Source organism: Tursiops truncatus, chromosome 20 (assembly GCF_011762595.2).
Source record: "Tursiops truncatus isolate mTurTru1 chromosome 20, mTurTru1.mat.Y, whole genome shotgun sequence".
In the NCBI taxonomy this organism is placed as follows: Eukaryota; Metazoa; Chordata; class Mammalia; order Artiodactyla; family Delphinidae; genus Tursiops; species Tursiops truncatus.
In genome coordinates, this window is record NC_047053.1 from 43,470,758 (window position 1) to 43,482,843 (window position 12,086).

At 39.8% G+C, this 12,086-nt stretch overlaps 1 protein-coding gene across 10 annotated transcripts in view; it reads left to right on the forward strand.

The window, feature by feature from the left end:
- The window catches only part of TANC2 (tetratricopeptide repeat, ankyrin repeat and coiled-coil containing 2), a 357,810-nt gene that overhangs the window by 262,142 nt on the left and 83,582 nt on the right, over positions 1-12,086 (forward strand). For all 10 annotated transcript variants that reach the window (XM_073797499.1, XM_073797503.1, XM_073797500.1 and 7 more), the window contains one exon: positions 3,833-3,966. In XM_073797499.1, coding sequence (XP_073653600.1) covers positions 3,833-3,966 — 134 coding nt within the window. The remainder of the gene's footprint in view (positions 1-3,832; positions 3,967-12,086) is intronic.

A 12,086-nucleotide genomic window follows, 5' to 3' on the forward strand; every position in this document is an offset into this window, starting at 1 on the left:
CCAGTAAATAGTGAAACTAGAATTTGAGCCTAAGCAGTCTGGTTTCAGAGGCCAGTGTCATGCATTTTGCTGTGCTCCCTCTCCTTATTGATGGAACTCCCTTGAGTAAAGGAGATAAAAAGAAATGTATAGGGGTTCTTCCTATACACACTATATGTATCGAACCAGTCTACCTGGCTTCTGCTAGTTATAAGAAAACAAAAAGAAACTCTTGCCCTGCTAGTCCAAATCAATAATCTAGCTCACCACAGATTTCCAGACAGCAACCACTAGAAATGGTTTGTTTGGGATCATAGTATTGTAGTTACAGAGTCTAGAACGGTGCTGTGGGAAGTCAACAGGAACTCACTGGACACCCTCCAAACATCCTGGCTTCCTGTTGAAATTAATTCCTGTTTCATGTTGTTAAGTAGTCAGATTGCCTCTGGTAAACTTATGGATATCTGACACGTAGAAGAACTAGTGTCTAGAAAGAAAACTTGTTGGATCAAGAGTCCCATTTGCCAGGGTATGGTAAGAATTGGTATGGAAGAATTCATGTCTTAAGAGCAGTATCATGCTTAGTTTCTGGATTAAGTTTATCTGAGGTAGATTGGCATAATGTCATGGGAGTCAAGAGCCCATAGTTTGGCTCCAGCGCTCAAACTTACTATACTTTGTAACCTTGAGAATTTTACTTTAATTCTTTAGACCTTGGTTTTTGTCATCTGTAAAATAAGTCAGTGGGATTAGGTGATCTTTAAGATTCATTCCTATGCTAAAATTCTGTGATTCTAAGATGTCTGCATGGTTGAAAGTAACTTTCCATACCTATTCCAGTATTTTCGTTAGAGTGCTTAGCTTAAATATCACGCCAGACTACTTCTTATCTGCGTAATCCAAGAGGTTAACTATTTGAGTGTGTCAGAAAGAAAACCAGCTAGGTAATAGTCTCTCTGACTCCTCTATATATCCATCACTGTTGCAGATAACAGATGGTAGAATCATGGCTCAAGGGCAAGAAGAGCTGCTTTCTCTGAAAGCAAAGGTGCCTGGAAGTGCCCCCTCTAAGCCTGGGAGAGCAGGAGTTAATAGAAAACAGCCCATGTGCTCCCCAAAGCAGAGGTCCTTTAAAGATAGTTCATTAAGTTATTCTCTAACATCCGTTGCCTTTTACCTCCAGAGAAACTCTAAAAATACCCCATTCATGTGATAAATGTCCACATGTCAAGACTATAGATTTGACCTGATAGTTAACGTAGAAAACTTGAAAAGGTGTTAAAGGGGATCGAGTATGTGGTTATATATTTATCAGAACTACACAGAACCAGCATTGCCTTGTCGTAATTTGATGTAATAATTTTTGTTGTCCGCTTTGATGTCCAAACTACATTCCACCTCTGCCATCTTAACCGAACCACTTAAGAATGGTCAAGAATAAGTGGTTGATGTCATTTACTGGTATTTAAATATTAACTCTGAAAAACAAAATCAACTCTTGAAATTACCCCAGTAGCTACACACATCTGTAAAATTTTCATTTTCTGTTATGCAAATGATTAATAATAAAATCTAACTTCAGTTTGTTTTAGAGCTGGCTCTCATTAAATTTTCTAGTTTTGAGGACAAATGTTTTGTCTTTCTTGTATTATCCTTACGAGGTTTTGGTTAAAGCTTTTCAAGTATTAGCGCTCAAAAATGTTACTTTTTTAAAAAAAAAATCAGTGATCTGTATGTTTCTGTTTTATATTTGTTATTTCTGTAAACAAATATGAACTGAATATATCTTAACCAATTTAAAGATATTTCTTTGAGGGAAAAAAAAAAAAAAGAATAAGTGGTTGATAAAGAACAAGCTGTTTTTCGGCATTGATCTGTTACTTTATGAGCCGGCACTGAAAATGTTACTGGCAGTAGCAGAATTTTTTTCATTAGTGAATAAGAATGATGTCTTAGCGAGAGAGAGTTGGCTTAATGTTTTACAGTTTAATTTACATTCAGCTTTGATAGGTGTATTTGGGATCCCACTGGCCTTCCCAACCCTAAGTCAGTGATGCAGTTGTAGTAGTAATGAAAATAGGTGGAAGATTATTGGAGCTCCCCACCTCCGTTTCTGCATCCTGTGTCATTCTTTCTTCTGTCCCTCACTCCTCCACGCTGAGCAGCGCTGCTGTGGAAGACATGAGCAGTCGAGCCTGCAGCACTGCATTGCCTGGCTCTGTCCTTCCCCCACAGACACCCAGCCCCCAGCCGCCCCCTCCTTGTCATTTCCCTGGGAAGGCACAGAGAAGCTGTCAAGGCAGGCACTAGCCTGTCATCTTGCTGTCCACCTACACCCCGTCCCAAACCCAACTCCCCCATCAATCTCTACCGTCACCACCCACCCCGCAACACACACGTACAGAGAACGGAAACATTTTGTGAAAATGGACCTGTTGTGTAATCCAGGCATTGTTACATTAACTACAAGTGTACTCAGTACAGTAGTTAGGGAAGTTCGGTCTAATTACAAGACTGTATTTTCCTATCACTGAAAGTCTGAGGGTAGTTACTGTTTGGATTTGACATTTGCCAACAGCTGCCATGTCCCCAAATAGCTGTTCAGTGAGTAACCCCTCCCCTCCCCACTCTGCTCATTCCAGAAGTCTGTGTTGCCAGTTCGCTGTGCACGCTGACTGCTCCTCCCTATTAACTTTTATTTCTACTGTTCTCTGAATACCAAGCGGAAAGTAAAGACACCCAGACAAAAAGGAGGGCCTCTCCAAAAGGGAACAGCTAGAAGACAGAAGGTACTCAGACACTAATTACCCACAAAACCAGATAAGGGGGAATGGGGTGGACAGAGGGAGTGAACAACAGGCATGATACAGTGACAGTCACTGAACTTTACTGCGCACATTTCTTCAGTCTTTTTCACTGCCGTCTCCCACACCTACCCCCCTACAGTTTATTCAGAACTCTATGCAGTGGCCAGGGAATTTACTTTGCCAGTTGGATGGAAGAAGTCTCAATTAAGTCCTACTGGTAGGGAGTTAAATGAGAACTATTTTCCCCTATTTCTTCTCCTTTTCAGTAGTTATTGACCATCAAATAACAGTCTACTTATTGTGTACCCATTTTTAAAATATGGTCTGTATTTATAAATAGAGTCTATAATTTCTAGTAGTAGTTAAGATGTCACCTAAATAATGTGAACGAATGGAATTTTTAAAAAACAGCTTTATTAAGCTACAATTCACGTACCGTATAATTCACCCATTTAAATGGTTCAATTCACTGCTTTTTACTGTAGTCACTCAGTTGTGCAGCAATCACCATAATCTTAGAACTTTGTCATTCCCCCCTAAAAGAAATCCCATGCCCGTTAGCAGTCAGTCTTCATTTCCCCCCTAAATCCCTATCTCTACCCCTAGGTAACCACTAATCTGCCTTTTGTCCCTATGGATTTCCGTATTCTGGGCATTTCAAATAAATAGAATCGTATGCTATATGGTCTTTTGTAACTGACTTCTTTGAGTGAGTGTAACGTTTCAAGGGTTATCCATGTTGTAACATATATTGGTATTTCATTTCTTTTTATTATTGTTGAGTAATGTTCGACTGTGAGGCTGTACCATCTTTTATCCATTCATCAGTTGATGGACATTTGGGTTGTTTCCGTTTTGGGGCTATTATGAATCTTGCTTCTTTGAACATTTGTGTACAAGTTTTTGCATGGACATATGTTTTTAATTCTCTTGGGTACATACCCCTAAGAGTAGAATTGCTGGATCAAAGAACAAATGGGATTTAACCAGTCTTTCTTTAGAGTTTTATGATTATCTGATGCAAACATCTCATCTTTATAATACAGATATGGATGCCAACAGAGAGCTGCCACTCACACAGCCACCTTCAGCCCACTCATCCATCACCAGTGGAAGCTGCCCAGGAACGCCAGAAATGCGGAGGCGGCAGGAGGAGGCCATGCGGAGACTAGCCTCGCAGGTACAATAGGATTCTCAGGTTGCGGGCATGCTAGTTCCATTTTAACATCAAGGGGGCAATGGTAGGGAGACCCCTGGCAAAGTGAACAAAAGTATGTACAGGTGGACCATGAGAACATGGATAAAAGTTTCTCTCTCTTTGCTGTTCCTAGAAAAATACTTCGTTATTATGGAATCAGAACCTTATTGTTGGAAAGGCCCTTAGAAATAACCAAAGTCCCACAATGAATAGATAAGGAAATTGAGACTCAAAGAAGTTGTATGATTTACCCAAGATCACAGTATAAGTAATCAATAGCTTTGTATTTTCATTCCTAGCTCAAAACTCTTCCTGCTATACCACACTATCCATAACTTCTTTATATGTTTGCATTTTAATTTTCTGTTTTTATCAAAGTAACATATATACATAGTTTAGGAAATCAAGTAATGTTCAAAGACTTATAATAAAAACCAGAAATTCTTTTCCCCTCCTGAGCCCACCCTCTCCCCAAAGGCAGCTACTTTCAACATTTGGAGATGTTTCTCTGATGTTTACCTCCATGTTTCTAAATAATATTCATATACTGCTATAACTTTTTTGATCAGTTTTGTACATTATCTATTCCTTCTTATTATGGATGTTGAGAATGTTAGCTCTTTCACCTTCCTTCCTCCCTCTACCATCTCAGTACAGTTATATCATGATTTTAGTCTGAATCCATGTTACAGTATTTTCAGTATTAATACTACACAAATATGGTTCACTGTGGAACCAAGGATAACATTTTCTTCTTGAGCAGTTTTGTTTTTCCTGGGTTATGAAATACCTCATTGTAAAGTTTGCTTATTTTCCTTCAAAACTATGGCTGTCATTCCATAAGCCTTAATGCTTTGTAAAATGCCTCTCAATACAGTTTTCCACATCAGTTACATTTCCGCCCCCCCCAACCCTGGAAATCCTAGAGCTCTCCATCGAGCTAATCTGGACCTAGGATGCTCTCAAGTCTTACCACCTACTTGTTATCCTGGAAATTCCTGTTACTTCCCTTTTGTGTTTGATCCCATGTCATCGTCTTTCTTGATTGTATTCCTTATTTTGACGGAGCACGTCCTCTGGTAGCTTCCTAAGAAAGAATGCATAGGAGGTAAGTTTTTTGAGACTTAATGTTCCTAAAAGCATCTTTATTCCATTCTCATACATTACTCTTTGTTTGACATAATTCTAGGTTAAAAATTATTTTCCCTCAGAATTTTGAAGGCATCCATCTTGAACTTCCAGTATTACTATTAAATAATATGGTACTATTCTTATTCCTAATTCTTTATATATACCTTTTTTCTCTCCAGAAGCTTTTAGAATCTTTTTTTTTTTTTTTGCGGTACGCGGGCCTCTCACTGTTGTGGCCTCTCCCATTGCAGAGCACAGGCTCCGGACGCGCAGGCTCAGCGGCCATGGCTCACGGGCCCAGCCGCTCCGTGGCATGTGGGATCTTACCAGACCGGGGCACAAACCCATGTCCCCTGCATCGGCAGGCAGACTCTCAACCACTGCGCCACCAGGGAAGCCCAGAATCTTCTTTTTATCACCACTGTTCTTGGGTCTTTTTTTCACATTCTGTTGGTACCTAGTGAGCCCTGGAGATATTTTTTGATTCAGGGAAATGCTTTTGTAGTATTTATTGAAAATTTTCTCACCACCACTTCCTCTGTTCTCTCCTTCTACAACTCCTTTTAGTCAAAAATTAGATTGCCTGTATTGTTACTCTTCTTAACTTTTCTGTTTCCTATTTGTTTATCCACTTTTAGGAGATTTCTTCAACATTACCTTTCAATCCTTTCACAAAAAATTTTTTGGCTATCATAGTTTTAATTTCCAATAGGTCTTTATTTCCCCCAGTTGTTCCCTTCTTTTTTTTGTAATTGAGGTTTTTTTTTTTTGGCTGCATTAGGTCTTCATTGCTGCACGCAGGCTTTCTCTAGTTGCAGCAAGCAGGGGCTACTCTTCGTTGCGGTGCACGGGCTCCTCATTGCGGTGGCTTCTCTTGTTGCAGAACACGGGCTGTAGGCGCACGGGTTTCAGTAGTTGTGGCGTGCAGACTCACTAGTTGTGGCTCACGGGCTCTGGAGCACAGGCTCAGTAGTTGTGGCGCATGGGCTTAGGTGCTCCGTGGCATGTGGGATCTTCCCAGACCAGGGATCAAACCCGTGTCCCCTGCATTGACAGGTGGATTCTTAACCACTGTGCCACAAGGGAAGCTGAGATTTTTTTTTTTTTTTTAGTTTAGTTTTTGGCAGCACCGCTTGGCATGTGGTATCTTAGTTCCCTGACCAGGGATTGAACCCAAGCCCCCTGCATTGGAAGCACAGAGTCTTAACCACTGGACCACCAGGGAAGTCCCTGTACCCCTCTTTTTTATAGCATACTGTTTTTGTTTTATAGATGCAGTATGTTCTCTTATCTCTTCCTTAATAGTTAGGCACCAAAAAACTGATGGAAGCTTGTATATATGGAGAGCTTAACTATAGAGCATTAAGATGACCCACCAGCCTTTATGGGAAAACCCAAAAGTCAGTGTCCATAAGTTTTTTCCTTGCACTGTTCTAGCAAAGAATCCACCAATTTCCTGGAGGGTGTATAACCTGGTCGCCAACATTCTGGAGCTAGTAGGAGGTGGCGGAGTTTCATCATTTAGGCTGCAGCCTTTTACCTAAGCCCCTTGTTTTCAGTCCTGCACCTGATTCTCACCTACTCTATGTGTCCTAAGCCTAGATTCTCTGCTTTAGTTTCTCTAGTGATTTTAATTTCTCTTTCCTGTGGGTTTTGGGGAATGTAGTCACCTGGCTGGGCAGGATAGGGATGGATATCTGGGAATCTAACTGCTCTTTATATAAACTTCATATAATAGTTTCTGTGTTTGCAACTTCCTTCCTCACCCCCATCTTCCATAGTACCTGGTGCTTCTAACTCCTATGCTTTTCTGAGGTTTGACAGATGATTTGGCTCATTCCTGTTGTTAACCCCAGCAGGCATTTGTTTCACCTTCTTCTGTCTGTTAGGTTGTTTAATCCTACATCCACTTTCCATCTTTATATATTATAATCTAAGATTAGAGATAGATATTCCTAATCAATGGAGTTTGCATTTCTGTTTCTTATTCTCCTTATTTTTGAGGATTTTAAGGAGAAGTATAGAGTGCAGAGTGCCTGTCTCCAGTATTTAAAGAAATCTCTTGGCATGATTAATTAGTAATGAGGAACAGGGAGCCATCTTCAATGTCATAAGGTTCTAATTTCCTCATAGAAATCCTGTCCAGCTTATAGCCAGAAACAGCACATTTCCCCCAAATACGTTTTCAGTTGTCCCCACTTATTGGTACACATCCATTTATAAATGGGCTTCTGAAAACGGTCTGAGATTTCCCTTATATTCATTGCTAAGTCAGTGCAACTTTAAAAGACATCTTTGGAGGACTTCCCTGGTGGCCCAGTGGTTAAGAATCCGCCTGCCACTGCAGGGGATACAGGTTCGATCCCTGGTCCAGGAAGATCCCACATGCCGCAGAGCATCTAAGCCTGTGTGCCACAACTACTGAGCCTCTGCTCTAGAGCCCGCGAGCCACAACTACTGAGCCTGCGCACCACAACTACTGAAGCCCACATGCCTTAGAGCCAGTGCACCACAAGTACTGAGCCCATGCACTGTAACTACTGAAACCTGCACGCTCTAGGGCCTGCGTGCTGCAACTACTGAAGCCCACACACCTAGAGCCCATGCTCTGCAACAAGAGAAGCCACCACAATGAGAAACCCGCACACCGCAACGAAGAGTAGCCCCCACTTGCTGCAGCTAAAGAAAGCCCGTGCATAGCAACGAAGGCCCAGTGGAGCCAAAAAAAAAAAGAAAAAAAAGACATCTTTGTTTTACTTTTCTAAATATTCCATTTAAGCTGACTCCTGCCTCTTCTTTAGAACAATCAGAATAACTGTCATCTTAGAAATACACAAATGCTAAAAAAAAAAAAAAGAAAGAAATACACAAATGCTGAAGAGCTTTCATCATCACAGTCATTTATTTATTCATTTAGAATATATGCTTGGAATGCCTATAACACAAGATTGAAGTTAAAGCAGTGAACAAGACAGGCACAATCCCTGCTGTTACGTAGCCCACATTTTTGTGGTGGGAAAAGGCCAATTAACAAACAAATATGTAATATGTCAGATGGTGATGAGTGCTAAAAAGGAAGTCTCCCCATGCTGTCACTTCTTAGCCTCTCTCTCATCAAGAGAAAAAGTCCCAAGATGTTTATGTTCAGTATTTGGAAAATGTTATTTATTTTTAGTAGGTAATTAGTGACTGTACTTACTTGAAAAGTGATCACATTTTAAATTCCATGATTATACCTTCCTTAAGCAAAATATAAATAAATGTCTTTTGTACCTAGAAATGGGATATTTTTAAATTTATATTAAACATTATATAAGAAATGGCCCTTTAGATTAAAATTGATGTTTAGTTCAATATTTGGAAAATGTTAAATATTATAAGTGAGAAATTAGTGATTATTTACACTTACTCAAGGAACATACTTAAAATTTCACACTTATTTCTTCCTTAAACAAAATATAAATACATCTGTTCACACATAGAGATGGGATATTGTGAAGTTTACACTAAAAAAAAAAATCTAAAACAAATGGCCCCTTAGATTAAAATTGAATATTATCCCAGTCATTGTGCCACAGGTTGCAGTTCAGGTGTAAGTTTGTGCTGTAGGAGCATAGAGCAGAAGCCAGCAACCTTGCTTCTCATCTGTAACAAACTGGTAAGCAGAAATTATCTTTTCAAACCAGTTAGTATTTTGATAAAGTAAGCTAATATACGAGAACTAAAAGTGTCCTTGAAAAACTTCTTGATTTGCTAGCCAGAGTTCTTAGGGTTGGTGCTTGTATATCATCAGTTATCATTGGTATTTCGTGGTATGCCTGCCGCTTCTTGTGCTTCTTCGTAATTGAGAACATTGAAGAGTTCTTGTCACAACTTTCAAGCAATTTTATTTATTGAAGAAACACTTCCCACTTGAAGTAACAGGTTTTGCTAGGTGTACATCTCTTAAATGTGTTTCCAGTTAATCTTACGTGTTCTGAAGTATAATCACAGTAGAGCGGTGCAGAGATCTCATCCGGGGCCTCTCCTGGGTGTGTGACTTTATAACAACCAAAGATTTTCCAGGCTTTCAGTCTGTTGCCACCCAGTGATCATACATGCAGACTTCCCCAGACAAGGGGAGGCTGACTTCCATTTACTGAGGGCTTAATGCGTGTTGAGCTTAGTACTTTTTACATTATAGTTGTTATTTCACTTCTTCATTCTTAAGCCTGCGAGGTGGTCATTATCATCCCCATTTTACAGATGAGGAAACTGTGCTTCAGTGATAGTTCATTTTCCCAAGGTCTTACTATTAGTAAATGGCAGAGCTAGGATACAGAGCCAGTATTCACCCCAATGAAGTGAGTCTTCTTCTTCTCTCCATTTCACAGGTAAACAGAGGCTCTGAGGTTACACAACTTGCTGAGATAACTAGTACGTGACTTGAGACCAGATTTAAACTGAGGCAGGCAGGCTCCAGAGTCCATGCTTTTAACCACTGTGCTGCCTCTGTAGTGTGACAGGAAGGATTTTTGTTTAGTGTTCTTTTGGAAAATCTGTCGATAATTGAGTGGCTTTAAAGTAAGGAAGTCATAATGAAGGGGCACCTTTCAGAAATTTTGCTGACCTAAAATTCTTCTTCAAAAAGTTTTTATGCAGGACTTCCCTGGTGGTCCAGTGGTCAAGACTTCACCTTCCAATGCAGGGGGTGCGGGTTTGCTTAGCTTAGCTTCCCTGGTTGAGGAGCTAAGATCCCACACACCTTGCGGCCAAAAAACCAAAATATGAAACAGAAGCAATATTGTAACAAATTCAATAAAGACTTTAAAAACAGTCCACATCCAAAAAAAAGTCTTTAAAAAAAGTTTTTATGCATCTAGAAGCTCTTGTCACATTAGGTAAATTGTCACTAGCTTAGTCCTTATGTTAAGAAGCTAATACATCTGAAATAAAGCTAATTAGAGAAGCCAGCTAATTTTAAGAAGTGTCACAGTGATACAAAAAGCAAAGGTTTTTTTCACCGAAGGAAATCTATGAAAGAAAGAAAACTGAAATGTCATCCTTGCCAAGAGACTAGTTCTGTACTAAATCAGGAGGATGTCAAGTGATACGGTTCCTGAGATTGTTGCTGATACTGTTAAAGCTATCAGCCAAGGAAGTGATCATTTCAGCAGTTCACACATGTGTGTTGAGCATAATACAGAGACTTAAGCCACACATACACACATGGAGAGAGAAAAACAAAAAATGACAACAGTGAAGTATAAGATTTGGTTTATGTTCCAGTTGGGTATTTTTTAAAAGATTTACATTTTAGGAGAAATGTGATCAGAACTAAACAAGTAACCTATAGATGATGTTTTATAAAATGTGTCTAGGGCTTTTCTCCTCTAAAAATTAACACTGAAATTTTATAGTGAGACCCAGATTACATCTACATTCAGGATACTGAATATGGGAAACAACCTTATTTATTCCTTTGTCAATCTTGTGTTTTTTATCTGTCTCCTTCACCAGAATGGTCAGTATTTAAATTATTGTTCACCACTCTATCCCCAGCTCCTAGCACAATGCCTTGCACAGAAATATGTGTTAAATGAGTGACTAAATTGTAGTCTGTTCTCTATACTGAAGCCTGAGTAATCTTTCTAAAACGTATTTTTCTTCTTGCTACATAAAACCTGTCAATGGCTCCTCCTTGCCCTTAAATGGAATCCACACTCCCTTCTTGAAACATCACATGTATTAGCATAAAGGGCTTTTACCTTTTATATCTAGCTCAGGTTTTCTCAGCCTCAGCACCATTGACATTGTGGGCCAGAGGATTCTTTGTTTGGGGCCTTCCTGTTTATTGTAGTGTGTGTAGGAGTGTCCTTGGTCTCTACCCACTATCCAGTAGCATCCTCCCACCCCCGGTTGTGATGACCAAAGCTGTCTCCAGACGTTGCCAAGTGTCCCGTGGGGAGCAAAGCCACCCCAGATAAAAACCTCTGCTCTGTCTTATCTCCTACTACCCCCAGCTCACTTCCACTGTAGCCACACTAAAACTGATTTCCTGAAAGTGTAAAGCTGTGTCTTGCCTGAGGGCCTTTGCACGTATTGCTTTCCTCTGCCTGGGACACTCCTGTGCCTGTTCACTCCACCTCATCCTTTAGATCTCAGCTTAAGTTTTACTTTCAAGAAGACTTCTCTGGCTCTCCTAAGTTACTTAGATGTGTTGTACCAGCATCTTATATTTCCTCTCTCATAGTGCTTTTCCCCCAGTTTTACTGAGATAGAATTGACATATAGCATTGTATTAGTTAAAGATGTACAGCATAATGATTTGATATGTGTATATATTGTGAAATGATTACCACACTAAGTTTAGTTAATACCCATCAGCTCCTGTAGTTACAGAATTTTTTCTTGTGATGAGAACTTTTAAGATCTACTCTCTTAGCCACTTTCAACTATACAGCATAGTATTGTTAACTATAGTCACCGTGTTGTACAGCATCACAATAATAATAATGTTGCAGACAGCAGCCACCGATGGATACTAAAAGTAATGGGCAAAAACTTGTGGAGAAACAGGATTTGCATTCTCTCAAAGTATCTCCCCCAAGATATTTATTAACTACAAAGGGTAAGACAGTAACTTTACAGAAGAGAAACGTAGAAGAAACCTTTATCTTAGCCAAGCGATCAAGGTCAGCATCACCGGTAACAAGACATGTCAACATCATGAACCCCATGACATGATTCACTGAGAGTGACACAACATTGTTTTTGTGGTATTCTTGCCCAAAAGTCTCAGTTGGAATATGAGGAAAACATTAGGCAAACCCACGTTGACTGATATTCAACAAAATAACAGATCAGGATTCTTCCAAAGTGTCAAGGTATGAAAGACAAAGACTAAGGAGCTCTTACAGACTACAGGAGTTTAAGGAGAAACGACAACTAAATGCAACACAGGGTCCTGGATAGAATGCTGGAAAAGAAAA